At 41.2% G+C, this 20,858-nt stretch overlaps 1 protein-coding gene across 3 annotated transcripts in view; it reads right to left on the reverse strand.

Annotated features, from left to right (window-relative positions):
* Positions 1 to 20,858, reverse strand: part of Astn2 (astrotactin 2) — an 833,116-nt gene that overhangs the window by 294,427 nt on the left and 517,831 nt on the right. For all 3 annotated transcript variants that reach the window (XM_026393326.2, XM_026393325.2, XM_026393324.2), the window contains 2 exons: positions 18,938 to 19,104; positions 4,211 to 4,399 (listed from right to left, as the gene is read on the reverse strand). In XM_026393326.2, coding sequence (XP_026249111.2) covers positions 4,211 to 4,399; positions 18,938 to 19,104 — 356 coding nt within the window. The remainder of the gene's footprint in view (positions 1 to 4,210; positions 4,400 to 18,937; positions 19,105 to 20,858) is intronic.

A 20,858-nucleotide genomic window follows, 5' to 3' on the forward strand; every position in this document is an offset into this window, starting at 1 on the left:
TCAGAATTTTAAATCTATTTATTTATTTATTTATTTTTGTAAAGCAGAAGTCCAGATTGCTTTTTCAGGGCATTTTGAGAGAGGAAATGAAAATACAGTCTTCTTTTGATATCAGTAATTGTTAGGTGTGGTCATCTGGAGAAGGTGGGGGTGGGTGGGTGGGATGGGGGACAAAGCTGAGCTGTAGCTGTCACATGGAGACTCTGTAGCTGGTAGTGATTTGGAAATTCCAGGCCAGGCGGTTGTCAGGAAATGAGGCATATGGCAGGCCGGCTGGTGGCTGTGCCTGTTGGCTACTCTCGAGGGCTGGACCGGAGATTGCTTAGAAGAGGAAGGAAAGGAAGGAGGTGGTGGTGAGAAATGACAATTGCCTTTGATGCTGAAAAACTTGCAGGCCTTCTGGAATGTGGAGGACATTGAAGCTCCAGCCTCCCTGTCTGGGGCTCTGGAAGGGAAACTTGAAAGAAATCAACACAGACTCACTCAATGTGGCTTGCCTTCTCACAGTGAGAAGTCAGCTGACTTAGTATGTGGCTCCAAGAGGTGACAGGATCTGGGGATGAAAATCATTACAAAGGAAGCTTAACTGAGGCCAAGGATGAGAAATCTTGAATGGAATAGAGAATTCCAACATAGTGGTAGTTTAAGAAGTTCCCCCAAATCATGAGGCTATCATCAGAAGAGAAATGCCTGCTCTCTTCACTGTTTTCCCCTCCATGAGCAGATCAGGGCAGACCCCGGTCCAGCTATTGAAGCAGCCCAAAGTTTAACAGTTGGGAACATTGAACAGAGTGCTTAAAGCAGAATGAGGACCCTGATTGGCTAAGTTCCACCTGAGCCTGGGCACAATCAGGACAGCCTTTGGGTTCCATGATCTTTAGTACTGACCAGTCTGTTGGTAGTGGGAAGAGAAGCCTTCTGGGAAATCAGGAGCCCTTAGACCATAGATCAGTCCAACAATGACTTGCTTTGTGACCGAGGTCCTCCCCCATATGTAAAATGAGAGTCAAAGATTCTATGAAGTCCCTTCAAGATTTGGCAACTTGATACCCATGTGAGACTTCCCCTTGAAGCATGTTAATCTTCACAAAATAGAACAAACTAGTACATTTGATCATTTATCACCTGGCAGTCATTCTGATAGTTGCCGTGAGAAATCAAACGGCATCAACATGCAATGCACCTAACACAGTAGCTGGCATCTAATACAGTACCCCATTTTAAAAACGGGACATTGGATAAAGCTTTCCATGCAAGGGACCGAGATTTGAAGCAAAGTTTATCTGAAGGCCCATTTTCCTGAAACCCCTCCTGTTTACCCATATGCCTAGGCCTTTGAAATCTCCTCCCAGGGTAGGAAAATGCCCTTATAGCTCTCTCCCAAGAGACACTGTTCTTTACTCTCACTGCAAACTCCAATTCACATGCCATGTCCTCAGAGAAACTCTCTGTTCTTCCTCCTAATTCCTTTCAAAAGACTTCACCTGGTAACTCTTGAGAAACCATGGGCATTCCTTAGAACACTGCTTCACAAATTAAATTTCACTATTATTTTTCAATTGTGCATGTCATCTTTCATGCTTGTCAATTCCTTTTCAAAGGGAAGGGATAATTTATTTGCTCTTTCTTTTGGATTCCAAACAACATTTTCTATCCATCATGATGCTCAAGGCAGAGTTTCACAGACTATTAAAATTATAGAAAACTGGCAGTGTAGAATCTCAGCACTGTGTACAATTCATCCAGACTATCCTTAAATTTCTTCCAAACTTTTTCAAAAAAGTTTCCCTCAACCTTGGTTTGAGCATATGCATACTAGAAAGAAACTTCCTTGGAAATTGGAGGATCCAACTCTGCCAATCAATTGCTGTGTGGCTGCCAGTCACTTCTGTCACCCTTGAGTTCTCTCTCAGCCTTTCCCTTCTCTTGAAACCACTCACTGGACCTCACAATGATCTCTTCAAATCCCCTTTCTTTCCAATATTGTTTCTGTCATCCTATTTGATTAAAGCCACCAATGTGCTCTCACAATTTCCACAACAGACATCCAAATTGACCCCCTATTTCTACTTTCTTCCATACAATCTGTTTCCAAACTGCCACCACGAGGTTGAAAAATGCAACTCAGGCACCATACTCCCTTCTTTAGTGAGTTAAGAGTTCTCTGACAGGTGTTAGAATAGGCTTGGCTCAGGAGACACATATGCTCCGCCCCTGTCTGGGCTCCAGCCCACCATTCATCTTACTTCCCTGCTCAACACAGCTTGACTCTAATCTCCTGTAACCATCAAGTCTTTCCCTTCTTAGAATATTTGTCTCTGGTTGATACTTTCTCCAATGTTAACTGCCCCTCACCTTCCAGGTATTAGCTAACAGATTCTTCATCCGAACTGTAGACTCCAAAGCCCTACTCTTGCCATTTAATCCAACAGTGGCATTCTCAACACTCAGCTGAAATTAAATTAGATCCCATTGCTAATGGCTTCCCTGAAGCCCTGTATCTTTACCTTATTAAGCAAATTAAATATATATACAAGATCCCTCTATCAACTGTTCCTAAGTGCCAGGGGGTTCGAGGCCATTTACATCTAATTTTCCATTGTATTCCTCAATTACCATCATGTCACCTGGGACATCGTAGGTGCTCAGAGAGCCTGAGATGACCACAGAATGAACACTTTTAGGGAATTCATAGTTTGAGTCTCATTTTCTAAAATGAGAGATGAGGGGGTATACTGAATTCAAAGGTAAGAGCAAGGCTTTAGAGTCAGCCTTACATCCGAATAGATGACTTACATCACTCATGGTGACAGTGGGAAAGTCACTCAGTCTCTCTGGCATTGACATTCCATTGTGACATGGAGATCCTAGTTGCCCAATAAAGATGCTAAAGTGCATTATCTTGCCTCTCTCATTTCTGAGAAGGGGGTCTTGGGAAATTACTTTAAATTTCTGATTCTCATCTGTGGTCAGGGGATGATAATAGTCTCTGTCTCACAGGACCAGTGTGAGAATGACACAAGTTAGTAGATGATGGAAAAGGCTGGAATGCCCCAGGAATGTGCTGAATTAATTTTATTCGTCATCATCATCATCATCACCATCACCATCATCATTATCATCAATAGTAGCAATAGTGAAAAGCTTAAAATAGAGTAATTCTTAATAGCTGATAACCACATTACCACTCCTAGTGCAATGATACACTAATAATAATATGATGAGGAGGGAGACAGTGATGACCATAATACTGATTTGTTACTAGTTCTGCCTTTTAAAAAATATAACTTCAAATGATTAGGAGGATATAGCTTGATAATAATACCCTATTCCTTAATCATGGAAAACTGTTTTAAACATATAGTTTTTGGTTTTAGAAATCTATCATATTACACGTATTCTACCATCTTGCGGCTCTTCAGATTTTGAGGCATAGATAAATTCCATGAATGGCCCTGGTTTCTTTAGCTGTCCAAGTAGGCCTTTCGCCATTGACCTCCCTGTCCAATCTTCTCATAGCCTGTCAACAAGCCATCACTTGATTTCTCTCATTTGATGAGCGCTCCTTTTGATTTTTTAATTTCCCATGCATCACCATGTTATTAATGGGGAAAAAGGTCTGTGACATATTCCTGGAGAAAAAAGCAATTTCTAAACAGCTTAACTGAGATTTGAGGTGTGTGCAAGCATGTATAAACAGACAAATAGGGAGAAAGGGAGGGGAGAGAGAGAAAGAGAGAGAGAGAGAGAGAGAGAGAGAGAGAGAGAGAGAGAGGTGTGTGAAGAATGTTCAGGAAAATATTAATGCTGGGTATTTCTAGGTTATGAAATTTTTATTTTTCTATTTCATTAAATGTCTTTATTTTTGAACTGCCTGAATAGCATCCATAGGATACTTTTAATAGACTGAAAGATTAATTAAATTTTTTAAAAATCCATTAACTATACCTACAGGATGATTTAAAATTCAATTTCAAATATGTGGATAGAGCTAGAAAAATGGGAAGTGTAACAACAAAGTGCTAGGTCCATGGAAAAGGAATCTCACAGAATGAATCTTGGGGCCTCTGAGCACTCCTTGGGTGGATATCAGTGATCTTAGAAAGATCCTGGCCAGTACCACAAGTATCTGTTCCATCGGGCCCACACTTCCTCCCCCTGCCCAGCATCTGGGTCAGTGACCAGCAATGTGCAAGTGTCCGTCCCATACCTAAAGGTCATCTGGAAGACTTGGCCTTGGTTCACATGCTGGGTCCGGTTGTTGTAACCATGTAGCATCTCTCCAAAGAGGGTATCGTTGAATTTGGAGTCAGGTTTGAGGCACTTGGGGCCCTCGCAGACATCTGAAAGCATTAGGCAGGATTTTCCATCGGGAGCCAGTTTGTACTCCTCCACACAACTGCATGATAAAACAGAGACCAGAGTTAGCTCTGCATCCTGGATGATCCCATTAGAGGTGACCTAAAACAAAGGCCTCCTTTGCTTGAAAAACAGGTCAGAGTTTAGGAATGGAGACAGCTCTTCTGGCTGAAATCTATCTAGGGCACAGGTGTCTGGAGAGAAGCATATTAATCCTGCAAATTGGTAAATTCAAGGAAAGTCATTTGTGACATTTTGGAGGCGCCAAGGGGGATACCAGCATGCACATCCACGCACAAAGCAAATTTAAAAACGGTTTTCCATGAACACACAGACTTAAGAGAGCATGACAGACCAATTCACTGGGAATTATCAACTAGTTTCTCAAACAAGAATCTATTCCCAGTGTATCTGTCGACAAAGGTTGAATACTGTAGCAAAAACAAGGTTTTTATTGCCCTTGGAGTACAGAGGTGACCTGTCCAGGACCATGGACAGCACACACTGCAGTGGCCAAGGCTTCTGTTCAATTATCAATGCTAGCAGCCTCTGTTGGTCTCTTGTCACCTTCCTGACAGCGCAGAAAGGCCCTTGACATGCCTCTGAGGCCGAGATGGGTTCCTCTATGGACCAATCAGGCATCTGAATGAAATACAGAAATAAGATTTGCAAATTGGGAGTATTTGCAATAGGTGAAGGATTTCTTAGAAAAGTATGGGGCACTAGAGTGGGGATGGAGTCAAGGAAGAGCAAAGGTCTCAGCATCTGACAAATGAAACCAGATATGTCTACATTTTCATGGTCTTGTGCTAGGCACAGGGAACAGGACACCTATAAATTAATAAGAGACAAAAGAATACGTAACACATTTGAAAAGTCCCATATAAATGTCAACTTTGCTCCTTGTGACCTATGTGAATCCAAGACATCATTTAACTTCCTGTTTCCCAGCTTCCTCATCTGTAATGTAGAATTGGCCCTCCCATCTTACTTAATTCAATAGAATGCCATGAGGTCACAAGATTCACTGGCTACAAAAATATTACAATGCACTTAACAAAATCATTACTATAGTGGAAGTAATAATGGTATTTCTAGTTATTGAGCAGTTCTATCTACTGGGCAATGTGCAAATTTATTTCTTAAGCATGAAGAAGGATAAAATTCCTGCTATGCACATAATATGAGAACCCCAAAATGAAGAATATCACGCTGTGAGTGGCAAAGTTAGCATTCAAATTCAGACCTGTTTAGCAGCAAAGAATTTTTTTTCACTCTTGTCTCCTTCAAATCCAGTGGTTTGTCTTTGCATAATATGACACAGTTAGATTTTTAAGTTTGAATCTGTATGAAGTAGGCTCTCTCTTATTTGTCTTTTTTCAAAGGGTGGAATGAAGATCCATTTAATCTGACTGCAAAGAGATTCAGGAACTCATAGGACCAGGCAGAGGCTCTGTGAGGTAGTTTGGAAAGAAAATGTAAGCAAGTTGCTGGGACTAGTGGCTGATTGATACTAGAGTCATAGAATCAACCTGGAGGCAGAAAAAAGAAAGGTGGAACTGGGCACAGTGGTGTGGACTTGTAATCTCAGTGACTCTGGAGGCTGAGGCAGGAGGACTGCCAGTTTGAAGTCAGCCACAGCAACTTAGCAAGACCCTGTCTCAAAATTAAAAATAAAAAGAATTGGGAATGTAGCTCGGTGATAAAATGTTCCTGGGTGAAACCCATAGTACTAAAATGAAGAGGGGGGGAGGGAGGGAGGGAGGGGGAGGGAGAGGGAGGGAGAGAGGGAGGGAGGGAGGGAAAAGAGAGAGAGAGAGAGAGAGAGAGAGAGAGAGAGAGAGAGAGAGAGAGAAAGAAAGAGACAAGCAGAGCTGAAAGCATGACCCAAAACCATTTTAGTGAAAAGCCAGGAACTTCTCATGCATGAAGCAAGCTGCCAATCTTTTCCTTGGCTTCCTCCTATGCCCCTGTGTACTACACTGATGCCCTGATTGTCTTTCTAATGTTTGCAAGTTCTTGCTCAAAGTAGAATAAAAAAACCTCTTGGAAGGCAGCCCTGTCCTCAAGCCTTGGTAAAGTCTATCCTTCCTTTTTGCTTCTGTAAATTCCTCTTACTACAGTTGCAGTGGAGATGAATTGAATGCATATGAAAGTGTAGAACACATGTACGTGCTCTATCAAATCTAGCTCCCTATCTATCTTAGGAGGCCCTCAGAAAGTAGGAAGAAATGGTGTCTGGGTAAAGTAGATAGAATTCTCTGTCTCTGTCTCTTTCTCCACATACCCATATACATGCATGCCACTGCACATGTGAATAGATTATTGTTGTCAATGAGTAAACATTATCAAAGTCTATAGAATAAGATGTGGAAGTTCTTCACTTGTCACTCCACTCATCCTGTCCCAGTGATCATCACTGTCATCTGTTATGTATTCTTCCAGGACTTTTTTTTCAAATGCATTTAAATACACATCCACAGCGTAGACATTTAATAATAAACCCATCAAGAAAATTGCACTATGCATTGCTATGAGACATGCAATGACAACTAAGGCAATTTTTTGGAGATTCTTTTTGTCAAGTCTCTAACATATAGATCTGTTCTTTTAAAACGGCTATCTGGCACTGCACAGTATAAATGCAACATAATGCTTTTAACTAATTTTTATTGATGGGCACTTTGGCTGTTTATAGCTATTTGTTATTACAAACAGTGCTATAATGAAAGTCTTTATACATATATCACTGTGCACATGTGTGTGTTTCTATAAGACAGATTCTTACAAGAGGAATTGCTGGGTCAATGTTTTATGAATTTTAAAATTTTGATAGATCTACTAAATTGCCATCTGTGGAGGCTCACCCAGTTTACAAGCCCATCGTTGATGAATGAGAGGTCCGATCTTGCTACATCATTCATATGGATATTGCCACTCTGGGATGGGAAAATTAACTCATATTTTGTTTGGACTTGCATTTCCCTGATTACTGTTGAAGTCCAGCATGTTTTCATGTTATGGTCATTTAGGTTTCTCCTTCTGCAGGCTGTCTGTTCATGTGCTTTGACCATTTACTACTATGATATCTGTCTTTTCTTATTGGTTTGCATATGCTCTGCATATTTTCTGATTAGCTATTCTTCACTCTCCAATATGTATTAGAATCTTCTTCTAGTCTGTGCTTGTATTTTAATCTTGCTTTTGATGGCTTATAACTTCTATATTCGAGTCCTTTATTGCTTCTGAATTTTATGCAATGTTTAGAAAGCTACAAGATGATAAAATATCTTTCTGTACATAATTCTAGCATTTTTATAATTTTTTGGTTTTTGATTACTTAATATATATGGAATTTATTTTGGGATGCTGTGAGAGTTGTTATTTTAACTGAACTATTTTTTAAATCAGGAAGACAATTACCTAAAAAATTCATCTTTTTGCCAACTAATTTGAATGTGATTTTATCAGATTACTAAATCCCAATGTATAGCATGCATACGTGGCTGGGGATTTTCCTATTTCCTTACATATATATTCCTGAAATAATTCTCTATCTTTTAATCACTCTAGCTTTATGACTTGTTTTGGATAGGATAAAGTAAGTCCTCTCTCCCTCATGAATGCTGATTTTCTATTTCAAACTTTTTAGAGTGCTCTTCCTTATTTTCCCCTTCAAATGAATTTTAGAATTAGCTCACCAAAGGCCAGGTAAAACCCTCATGAAAATTTGGAAGGCAGTGGATTAATTTTAGGTGGTAATGTATTGAAGTTGGGGGAAAGTTTTAGTCTTAAGAATCATTCATATATATATATATGATTGCATAGTCAGTTCTGTGTTGGGCACTGTTGGGGGCTATGCCAGAGACACTTTCTTTCATTCATTGCACTGTTCCTCTCCCTTGGGTGCGCCCTGTAGACTAAGCTTTTCTTGCAATTGGCTGGAGAGGGGAAGAGAGACCTTCTGTATTTTTAGCAATGGAATCAGTACTGATGAGACTTAGCCCTTCTACAACATCCTGCATTTTCCAGGCCCCTTCCTTCTCTTGCTCTGGTCTGCTTGGAGATCCTGTGTTTCAGAGGCATATTACAGGATGAAGGCAGGTGGCTTCCATCACAGCACACCTTGCACAAATAAGGAACTAACTTCTGCGTACATGTTTCTCTTTGGGGCAGGGGGTCTTCTCCTGTTAGAGCGACAAAGCTTATCTCACCTTAACTATTACAGCTTCTTTATAAATTGAAGTCTTCTCATTCAGAAAAGAATTTATATCTCCATTTATCATTTTTTAAAAAAAAATTTGAAGTTTTAGACTTTTTGTCAGAGAGGTATGGCACATGTCTTATTCATCAACATTTATGGGAGGTACTACACTCTAGAGGTTACAAGCATGTGTTTTGGATCCAGGTCAACAGAGTCTAAATCCTGATTCCATCACTTACAGGCTGTGTGTGACCTCAGACAGACTGCTTAGCTTCTCTGAACCTTGTTTGTTTATCTGTAAAGACGTCCCACTTTAAAAACCGTTGTGAGAATTAAAGGTGTCATGTTTGGAACATGGTGTGTCCCTGGAGAGCGAAAACTTCTATTATTATACTTTATCACTTCAAGAAGATGATCATATTTTCACTTATATTTTCTAGTTAGTGATTTGAGAAAAGTTATTGATCTATGTCAGTTGATTTGGAATCCTACCAACACAATTAAGTCATTACTTCTAATGTGTCTCCCCAAATTTTCTAGAAGGATGAACACATATTTTCTCAGTTTGCGTTTTAGGATTAGAGAATAAATTAGAAAGCTGTCGTTTTGGTTTTTTTTTCTCGAGCTCAGTTTACCTAAGTTAGAGGTTATTGGTTCCTAGATGATTTGACAGGACCTGACTATCCATCTCCAGGCTTGATGTCTTCTTCTCAGTTGTTGATACTTAGCTTTCTTGTCATTTATTTCCACTTTATTTGCCTACTTAGATTTTCTATATCATCATGACTCAAAATTGGCAATTTGTGTTTTCTAAGAACATAATATATTTCACCAAGACTTTCAAGTGTGTTGGCATAAAGTTGCACACAGCATTCTCATAAAATTTGTTTTATCTTCTGTGCTTCTATAGTTATGTCCCTAGTTCATTCCTGATGTGATTTTTAATCTATCTTCTCTTCTCTTCTCGTCTCTCTCTTTCTGCTTGAAGGAGTCTTTTTGTATTTTATTGATGGGACTCCCTTTTTCCCCCTGGTTCCAGTTCAATTCCTTCTTCTGCTTTCTTTACATTGTTTCATAATTCTTTCTCTGGCTTTTTAATTCAAATGCATCATTTGTTTATTTTCAATCTTTCTTGCTTCTTACAAAAAGCTGGGGCCTGTCTGACGGCAGCTTTCCCTACATCCCATGAGTTCGACATGCAGCTTTCCCACTCCTCTTTATTTCTAAAGTGGTTTTCAGCCTTCCCCCCCCCCCCCATATCCAAGTGGAACTTAGAAGGTAGTTATTAAAAAAAAATCCCAATAGATTTGTTCCCCCTACATTGTTAATTCTTAATAAGAAAGTAGCATGTATGATTTCTACTTTTGTGAATTTATTGAGATTTCATGCCCCTTTACTTAAGGGACGAACAATGTGTCAATTTTGGAGCTAATTTAATCTGAATTTAAATAGAGGTTGTCCCACCTACCAGCTATGTGAACTTGGCCAAATCTCCTTCTTTCCTAGGGCTCAGTATTATCATCTATCAAATGAGGTAACTTCAATCCTCATTATACACCAGATGTGAGAATTAGGGATAACTTAGGTAAAGAACAAAACTGTGTAAAGGCTGGGGATATAGTTCAGTCGGTAGAGTGCTTGCCTTGCATGCACAAGGCCCTGGGTTTGATCACCAGCACCACAAAAAAAAGTAACAAACAAACAAACAAACAAACAAAAAACTATGTAGTGGCCAAGTAATGCACCAGCAATTGTGTAATTATTATTATTCATGCTATTATGAGTTATCTGATCTATTAGCCCAGTTATACTTTAGGGAGTATAAATTTTGTTTCCACTAGTTCTCAGATCCCAGTTTTTGGGTTTCTCTCTAGACTTCATTTTTTTTTTTTTTTTTGCTTCAAAGCAAAACTTTAGAACATAACTTGTTGTGTTTCCTTCATTGGAAAATAATACATCAGACAATGTACATTTATGCACATGAAATCATTATATGTATTGCATAGATTTTAAAAAATGCATTACATACCCCCCCACACACTATATGCAATGCTCAGGCCCACGTTTAAGATTTCATGATCAAGTGGACATTTTGGATATATGATATGATTTGTTTCTTATTAAAACCTCTAATAGATAGAATAATGTTCGCTAAGTGTCCATATCCTAATCCTCAGAAGTCCCCAAAGGCCCACATATTGAAGGCTTGGACTCCAGCCCATGGCTTGACTGGGAGGTGGCAGAGATGGGGCCTAGTGGAAGGAAGTTAGGATATTTTGTCCTCTGTCCCTTTTGACCCCCCTTCTCTTTCCAGCCTCCATGAGGTGAGCAGCCTCCTCTGCCTCATAATCCCACATTCACACACAGGGTAGCCACAGGCCATGAGCAACAGGGACGAGGGACCATAAACTGAAACCTCTGAAATTATGAGAAAAAAATAAACCTTTCTCCTTATGAGAGTATTTGTCTCAGGCATTTTGTTATGGAAACAAAAATAACAAAAAAATAACAGACACATCTGCAAATGTGTAGCAAAAGAGACTGTGCAGATGTGACGGATTAAAGAATTTTGAGACAGGAAGATTATCCTGGGTTATCTGTGTGGACCCAATATCACCCCCTCTGATCTTATAAGAAGGAGACAAAAGGATCAAGGAATACAGGTAGTCTCTACCAGCTAAAAAAGGAAGCCGATTCTCCACTAAGGTCTCTAGCAGGAATGCAATCATGCAAATCCTAGATTCTAGGAATTCTGGCCTTTGGAATTGTAAAGAAATAAATTTGGGCTGTTTTGAGCCACTGAGTTTGTGGGGATGTCTGCGGGAATGTTAGGACATGCACAGCTTTCTTAGGGAGCTCCTGCTCCCATTGCAGGATAAGGAAACAGGTTTGGAGAAGCAGAGTGATCAGTCATTATGGTGCTGGGAATGAAACCCAGGAGTTCAAATCTCCAAGTGTGTATGAGTGCATGTGAATGTGAATTGTGTATGTGTGTGTGTGTGTGTGTGAGAGAGAGAGAGAGAGAGAGATCTTAACCTGGTCACACTGCAAGCTCGTGGTGATTTTCTTTTGTGTGGGGTGGGGAAGGATTATGGGTTAGCAGGAGATGAAGGAGGGAGAGATAAAAGGCCTGGTGTATTCGCAGTAAGACCCTTAGAGACAGAGTGGTAAAAACACAGGGACTCAGGAAGGTGAATGATCCTCTCTGAGTTTTAGAATATAAGAAATTCTCTCCCCCAAGCCACCTCGGGGCACAGGAAGATTTATGTGAAGGTCTGTTTAGTTGTTGGTTTCTGTTTTTGATTTTATTTTCATATGATGCCACATAATTATACAGTTCCTGCAGAACATTCTGTTGTCTGGGAGATTTTCTTACAGAAACTCTAAAGAGCGTAGGCTTACCGGAAACGAGCCAAAATCCACAAGAAATTATATTTATACATATGCCAAAATGCAAAACATAAAATAAGTACAAAGACAGAAACTGGGCACTTTAGATGAAGGCAACAAATGTATCACCCTGACACACCCCTCACATGATGAGTAACACTGGGACTGTGGAGACGGTGGCATCAAGCCTTGTTATGTGTCTACCCAGGAGCACTTTTTCTTAATCCTCACAGCAGGACCTTCAGATGCGTACTTTCATTCCAACATGACCATGGAGGACCCTGAGGCCTGGGACATCTAATCTTCTTGACTAAGGTCACATAGGATCTGGGAAAATCCAGGACCTGGACTTGGGCCTTCTTACTCCAAATCCACTGTTCTCTCCACTTCAACACAAATGACTTTTTCAAATCTGCTTGTTTTTCAAAGGAGGAAATTGGGACCCACACACACACACACAAAAAAAAAAAAAAAAAAAAAAGAGAGAAAAGAAAAAAGAAAAAAGAAATGGCATTGTGTTCAAACTCTGTGCAGAGAGCATTTTTATTTATTTGCATATTTATCCAATTTTCAAAGGTCTATGGAACCAATAAAATGATTTAATGAAATCCACAGACTAGAAATTATTTTTAAAAAATAAGGAAGGGAATCAAATCCTAAACAAAAATAAGAACAGAGAAAAGGTAAGGGTAAGAACAGCTCAAGGAGCTAGACAGACTTGAACGCAGGAGAGCGTCAGCCTGTGTACCCATCATCAAGGTAAGAGAGGAGAAGGCTGCTCAGAGCTGACCCTGACACCGTGAGAAATCCCACTTGGGGTCATCAGGGCCAGGACCAGCAGCTGACGCTCTCGATGGCATTAACCCCACTAACCAATGCCACCAGAGTCCTTCCCATGAAGTCTCCTTGGACTGTCCCCACATTAGCCAAAATGAAGCTCAGTAGAGCTGTTCTCTGTGGTCTTGGTTTCCAGCCTTCACCCGAGGATACACTGCGTTCCCAGGAAAGCCATTTTGGAGGTTCTATACGCAAGGCTATTCTGTTGAAAAGGGGGAAGGAAACAGGAGTCCATGAGGACCTCTGGGCATATTTGATCTACTCTAAGAGCCACCCAAATGGTAAGAAACGCTAGCATTTCATTTAACATGATGGAAGAAAAGAAAGAAATCATAGAAAAGAAAGACTGCCAATTAAACTCCATCAAACCACTGAGAATAAGACACTCCTCATTTCAGAGACATTAAAATGCAGAAAATATCGCACCCTACAATCAAAAAAATTTGTTTCCCCACCGAGAACCTTGTCAGAGCCTTTACTATCCCCTGGGAACTTGCAGGAGGCAGTTACTGAGCGCAGACTCTCCCACATGGGCCTCATCACTCAGCTTCTCTAGTTTTTATTTTTATTTTTTACTTAAAAAAATATCTCTGGGTATGTTACAAAACCATGGGAATATACCTAGCTGAAGAAAAGGTGGACATTATGTGTTTCTCTTGATTCTTTGTGAATATTTCTTACATGTGAGCTTTGGCCAATGTTTAAACAGCAGAGAGCACAGGTTGTAATATTTGATGACAATCCAGCCTGAAAGTATTCAGTGTGAACTATTAGAGGGAAAGTCCACATCCTCTAATCAAAAGTCAGAAGGGGGGCAGCCCAGGCACTAGCTTAAAAAGGCTTTTAGGCAGAAACCACCAAAGAATGTTTGCCTGAAGAATGCTTTCCACCCTCTGCAACTGGATGCTGAGTGTCAAAGTCAAAGTCGTCGCCCCCATTCCACCAGAGCAGACTTTGACAAGGACAGAAGTGGCTTCCAGTTAATTGTGGACATTAAATATCTGAATTCATCTCCTCCTAAAATCACGTGAAAGGGACATTAAAGAGGCTAACAAGGATGAGTTGAGACCACACATGCTCTTTGAGCTCATATTTTGAATATATTTTCATGGGAATTAGGTCCTAAAGATACTTGGGATGTCCCCAGTTCCTATCCCAATTCTATTTGCTAACTGGTTTTGAGAACTTTGGGCCTCAGTTTCCTTCTCTAAGTCACTTGGGAGACATGGAAACTTTAAAAATATTGATGGAATTCTCTCCCTTACATAATACATGGGAAAATCTCTTAGCAGATGATATCAGGGAAAGGGGTAGACCCCCTGAAAACAAAACAGAAAATCAGAATTTTCTTTTTCTGAAGTAAGGATGACTGTATAATCCACTATGTCTTGTTTGGGTATTTTTTTTTTCTCTGTTTACTTTGGTTGCCAAGAAGCACAAAGTTAAATTTGTCTCATGTTGAGCAACTCTCTCATTTCAGACTCCTGAAACCATTTTCTCCCTTTCCTTTTCGCTCCTTACAAATGGCTCTGATCAGTCCTATCTTTATATTAACAGCTTTTTTAAAACCGTGCTGGATTTATGTGGATAAAATTAAGTTCTCTTGGCAGTGTGCACCGCAGACGTTGTAAACACACCCACACAAATGAAACCGACAAACTCGGTTGCTAGGTAACTTGTCAGGCTCTTCACAGAAGGTGATGCTTCTTCACCTACAAGATCTTTTCTAAATACTTCAGCTTAGTATCTAGTGACCTTCTCAACCTACTTCCAGTTGACCTGCTTCTGCCTACCATATTGGTACCTGTGCTCTATGAACATCAGTTAGGACCAAGTGAGGCTCAGCCACCTGCTCACAGTACCCTCTTTGCACATGGTGGGCTAGGACTTGTGCTTGATGATTCATGGCCCTCTTAGCATCTCCTTAAATGTCGGGCACAGAGTGGGTGCAACAAACCTTAGGTGGAGGAATTCAACCCTTACAGTTTTGAAGAAGTCTTTATGTCAATTAGTATGGAATGATAATACAGAGTCACAGGTGACTAGGGCATTGTCCCTGCTCCTGAGGAGTTCACAGTGGGGCAGTACCAGTGAGTCAACCAGGTAATGGAGCAACCATAATGGAGAGTCAGAGGAGTAGGTGGAGTAACCCTAGAGATTGGATGCTTTATCCATTTGGGGGGAACTTGGCTTGGTAAGGGGCTGATAATCAGGGCAGCTAGCAGAGGTCCAGTCTTTGGGAAGTGTCAGAATTTCACTGGGATAAGTTAGAATACAGGGAAAAATGTAAGCAGCCTCTTCTCTTTTAATAAGGCCCCCTGTGTAGAAATGAAATATATATTAACAAAAATAAGACAAAGAGAAAAATTATTTCCATACATGTCCTAATCCCACTTGAGAAATGATGGTTATTGGTTCTTAGATTCAGGGTAGCTGCCCATCTCATGCTGACCCCATGGACTCCAGGGGGACTTGCTAATAAAATGACAGAAGATGAAACAGGTGTCCAAGTTAAAGGTTCAGGGACATGTGAGTGGAGAGGGTATACAAGGGAAGGGAAGAGGAGACACAGAAAGTAGTCAGAACACAGAGGCTGAAGCTAAGAGGCTAACACAGGAAGAGGGATATAGTTGGAAATGCAGTTGGAAAGGGTGAATAGGAACCACTACTTTGGCTCCATTATTTGAGCAACTTCATTTAACAGTTACTAATTGAGCACTTGCTATGTGCCAAACACTATTCTAGATACTGGAGATAAACTGGCAAGCCAGACATCAAATCCAGTAATTAAATAATTGAATGTGATGGTTTTCCACCTGTTCGACCAACTATTACTATGGTTTACTGAGGGCTTAATTAAGTATGACAGCTCATTCTTGCACAGGTTCACTTGATCTGCATAGTGGGGCTGTAGTCACTTCTGATGGCACATGAAAACATACATGCTCAAAGAAATTGAGTGAGTTGCCCAAGACCACATGACTAGATGTGTCCAGAGGCCAGCCACTGACATAAGATCTGTCTTGATTGGCACCAGAATCACTGGGTTTGAATAATTGACAGCCACCACTTACCAGCTGTGTGACCTTTGGCAAGTCATCCTGTTTGGTTTTCTTAACTGTAAGGTGAGAATCATAATAGCACCTCTCTTGAAGAATTGTTATAACAATTAAATGAGTTAATGTGTGCACAAAGCACTTACTACAGTCATGGCACATAAGAAGTGATTAGTAGGGCTGGGGTTGTGGCTGAGCAGTAGAGCCCTCACCTAGCATGTGCTAGGCGCTGGGTTTGATCCTCAGCACCACATAAAAATAAATAAATAAAATAAAAGTATTGTGTCCAACTTCAACTAAAAAAATATTTTAAAAAGGAGTGCTTAATAAATTGCTAGCTGCTATTATTTTTATTTTTATTTTTTTGGTACTAGGGATTACACCCAGAGTTGTTATTATTAACCCAGGTTGAAAACAGAATTATTAAACCTGTCCCTATTCAGAAAACTCTTAAGTTTTCCACAAGTTGGGAAGGTCTCCTTGAGTAAGTAAGGATTTGCTTTGTTTTTCCTGCTTAATTCAATAACTTCCCACTTCTCCCTCAACCAACTCTCTCACAAGCACCTGCTAATAGCCTTCATTGTTTACAGTGCTTCTAACAAATGTGGGTAACTTCTCATTTGCATCCTTAATAGACAATTTCCAAAATCGTAATAAAAGTGCAGTTGGTGTTTGGAGACCTGGGTTTCATTTCCTTTGTTGTCCAGTTTATCTGCATTGGATGAGTCTTAACAGCACACAACTCACTCTGTCCCAAATCAACTCTTATTCTAGTACGACAGAGTTTAGTATTTATTACAGGGTCTCCTTTCCTGCCCCAGTTTACGCTCAGGGTTGCTGGTGCCTTGAAGCAGGTGTTGGGGCAGCTCGCTGGAGGTCCTAGATATGTATCAGTAAAATAAATAAGAAATACATTAGCCTATGCGGACCTGAATTTATGGCTGTCTCTCCTCAGCCTAAGTGAACAAACAAACTTCCACAGACCTTCCATGACAGAAAAGGTAAGAAAGTCCATTTCAGAGATCCAGAAACCAAAATGTTGAGGGCATGAGGTCCCTGAGCAAGTGACAGGTGACTGTCATTAGGATCATTCACTTGAGTTACTTTAGTGAATGAACATATATAGTGCTAACTTGATGCAGGGTGCTGTTCCAAAGCACTTTAAATATTGATGTAAATCGTAATGTAAGCAGTGTTTTTCGAGCTCATAACAACTCTATAGACAGGGACTATTATTCTGGTGTTTTTACAGATGAAGAAACTGAGGCCCAGAGCTAAGAGATGTCAAGTAACTTGTTCAAGGTCATACAATTAATAATGTGTTTCCCAGTTGTGTTTCGTAGACCTTGAGCATGTTGCTTAGCTTTAATGGAATAATAAATGTTAAGTATTTTGCACTGTTCATAGATATCATTATATTGAGGTAGTAGGTATTGAGGCAATTGAAGGTCAAGGGTCTTCAGTCCTGATGGGATTAAAATCTCAGCATTACCAAATCCAAGGTTCCCTATCGTGGGCTCTGGATGGAAGGTGGTGATAGTTTCCCATGTCAAAATCCATTAGTGCTGCGGCTGCTGCTGTTCCTGTTGTTATTTTCCACAGAGGAACACCCTCCCCCCAAGGAGACCGAGAGGAAAATAACAATGATAAGGACCCAGCTGATTCTGTATGCAAGCCTGCAGATCCAAGTCCATGCATAATTTAGTCAACACTGCCCCGCAGTCACTTAGGCTGAGGAGAGACAGCCATAAATTCAGGTCCGCACAGGCTAATTTATTTCTTATTTATTTTATTGATACATATCTAGGACCTCCAGCAAGCTGCCCCAACACCTGCTTCAAGGCACCTGCAACCCTGAGAGTGACTGGGGCAGGAAAGGAGACCCTGTAATAAATACTAAACTCGGTGTACTAGAACCATGCAAATTCAATCAGTTTTCTGGTAAACTGGGATAAAACCCACCTTCCTTTTCTGTGATAGATGGACTGCAGAGGTTGCTAAATCTCATATTCTGCTTTCCTACCACAATGACGAGAGCACTGGGAAGCCTTCTCACACAAGCATACGATTGTTTTTCTGAGTCACAGAATGTCAAAGATAAGCAAATTTTCTAATGTGATGATATAACCAGAAAAGACATGAGAAGAACAAAAATGCTGCTATTTTCTTGAGTGGTTACTGAGGACCAAAAGCTTTGCTAAGTGATGTCTGGGGCGGAGGTAACTCTACTACACATAGGGAAAACAAAGTAAGTTGGAAGAAATGGGAGCCATAGTTCTGCAGTGATTTCTTTGCACAGACAGTTGGACTGTGGCCCAGAGAGAGAAAGCAATTTGCCTGATGCCACTCAGCAAGTTTAGTTCCAATGTGCTCCCCTTTTTTTTTTTGTTCTCCTGCTACTTTTAATATTCAGTTTAAGGGACTGGGCATGTAGCTCAGTAGTAGCATGTGCCCGGTTTGTCCAAGGCCCTGAGTTTCATCCCCAGGACTGTGAAAATGAGAAACAACAACATCCTTATTTGAGTTCTTCCTGAGTCCCAAGCTATGACACAAGCTTTGAGTGTATTGTTTCCTAGGCACCAGCTATCTGCGATTACTCGTCCTCACCTATGGGGCACCAGGGCCACAGATACTGATGCTGGACTCCAACTGCTGAGTTCCTGCAGAATCTAGGTTCAAACCTGGGTTAAACCTATGGATTTGCTTGCGCACCACACCTGGTGGTTCCTGTGTGAACACCTTCGCGATCCTTGCTTTTCTCTCCACGAAGCACTGCCCAGGGCTGCAGGAGGGCATGCAGAAGGGGCAGGAGACCTCACAAGGAAAATATTCTGACCCGGGATGAAACGGGGGCAGGGGCTCTATTATTGCATGTATTAATCCATTATTTATTTTTCCTCTGTCATTCTTCTCCCCAACAGGTGATACTCTTGCCTTTGACGTCTTGGGCTGAAGCAGAATAGAAATGAGAGGCCATTTCCCTGAAGGTCAGCCCAGGCTGGAGAGGCAGCAGTTCCTGAGCATTTTCCCACCCATACCCCCACGGCCTCGTGGGTTCCCACACCTGGGCCTTGGGGACAGATAGACTCACCCGCAGAACATGAAGATGGTGCTGGAGGTGGCATCGTAGGGCAAAGGAAGCGTCTGCTGCAGGCACAGCTGCTCACAGCCGCCGTTAAAGCCATCAGAGCAATCAATGCCTTTGGAGTGGTCGTAGCAGCCAGAGCCGTCCTTCATGGGCCTGAGCTCCTCTGGGCACTGCTCAGAAAGAGAGCAACAGGGTGGTTATGGCACAGGAGGTGGCTGGCCCCAATACTCCCTCCTCCCACCTTCTGAGAGCCTCGTGTGTCAGACACCAATAGAGACAGGTTTGAAGACTCATTTGGCCAATTAATAGCTGGGTGGCTTTGGAAAAACAAAAAACAAAAAACAAACAAACAAAAAAACCTTTACTTCTCTGAACCTCAGCCTTCCTGCCTGTAAAAGAGGATTTTTGTGACTATCTCCTTCATAGAGTGGTGAGAATGGAGGGAGATAGTGTCAGCAAAGTGTTTGGAATAGCTGGTATGGCAACCATGTAGCAAATATGAACTGCTATTAATATGGATACTGTTGGGTTGTCTTCAGTCTTGTCTGGATTGCTATCACCTGATAGAGTCTGCTGCTAGCAAGGCCACTCATGGAAGCCGTCAGATATAATTTAAAGAGACCCTAATAATATGAGCTTAAGTTCCAGCTTTTGTCCTTCTCACTGTGTGACCCTGGGCAAGTTACTACCCCCTCTGTGATTCTCACTGTCCTCATCTTCTTAATGGGCCTAACACACCTATGGATTTTTAGTGTAGCTTAAATGGTATCATGAGGGTGCATAACTTACTTCGGAATTTGCGGCAAGGGTTGGTACTCACAAAATGAACGTGAGTTATCTTTCTGTCTTGAACTGATCTCTTCTCTGCCCTTGTCCCTTGAACTCTAAAGGAATCCTGGGAACAACCCAAAGCCTCCTAACTAGCCTGCTGGTCTCTAGCTTGGCCTCCTGAAATTTTCCTCCAAAGTGATATTTCTAAGTAGCATCCTTAGCTTAAATGAATATATGGAGTTTTTTTTTTTTTTAAACTCAGATCTTCCTTAAACTAATAATGGGGTTCCTCGACAGAAATGTTCAGATGCTCTGCTCAGCCCTGTGCACATTCCTCCTCTGGTCTCTAAGCAAACCCCAAGAATTCCCACCTTCAGTGACCTCAGCTGTCACATTCTCGTCAGTGTGTCGGGCACCTGCTAAGCTCTCTGGGAGTGGATGATCTGATACTGGGGACATCTGGCCCTTTATTTAGTTTTCCATCATTTGCTGAGGCTGAGCTCATCTTCTCCAGCGCCATTGACGGAGAAGCAATAGGAGCACCCCTGCCTTCAGAAGAGTGAGGACCTAGGTTTTAATTTCATTCCACCTTCTGGCATTTCCTGTCCACAGAGATAAACACCCAGAGCCCAGCCCTCCTCATCCATCACTGGACATCACTGATTAAAATGCCCTCCCCCTGTCTCCGGTCCAGCCAGCTCCCTAGCCCCCTCCCCAAGCCGTCCTTCTGAATGACATCAATAAAAATACACACACACACACACACACACACACACAAAATTAATTTCCCAAAACCACCACCACAAAACACAAGGTCAGCCCTCTTGGAAATTAAATTTTGCCTAAGAAGAATTTGTAATTACGAATGCATAAGAGAGTTCTTGGAGACATTTGAGCATTTGAGACTGGCACCAGGAAGGGTGATGGAGAAAGTAGGTTATAAATGGCCTTTGTCAAGCTGCAGAAAGGTTATAAAACTGCTACGTTTTGTGCTTAAAAAGAAAAATCAATTTTCCATGTGAGTGAAGTGCTGTACATATTAATACAAGCTCAGAGGAGAACCCTGCCTGTCTCTGAACATTCTGTCAGACAGAAGGGCACCTGGTCACAGGGTCATTTGGAGCCATTTGCTGGCACTGGGGGCTGGGTTCTG

This window comes from Urocitellus parryii, chromosome 4 (assembly GCF_045843805.1).
Source record: "Urocitellus parryii isolate mUroPar1 chromosome 4, mUroPar1.hap1, whole genome shotgun sequence".
NCBI lineage: Eukaryota > Metazoa > Chordata > Mammalia > Rodentia > Sciuridae > Urocitellus > Urocitellus parryii.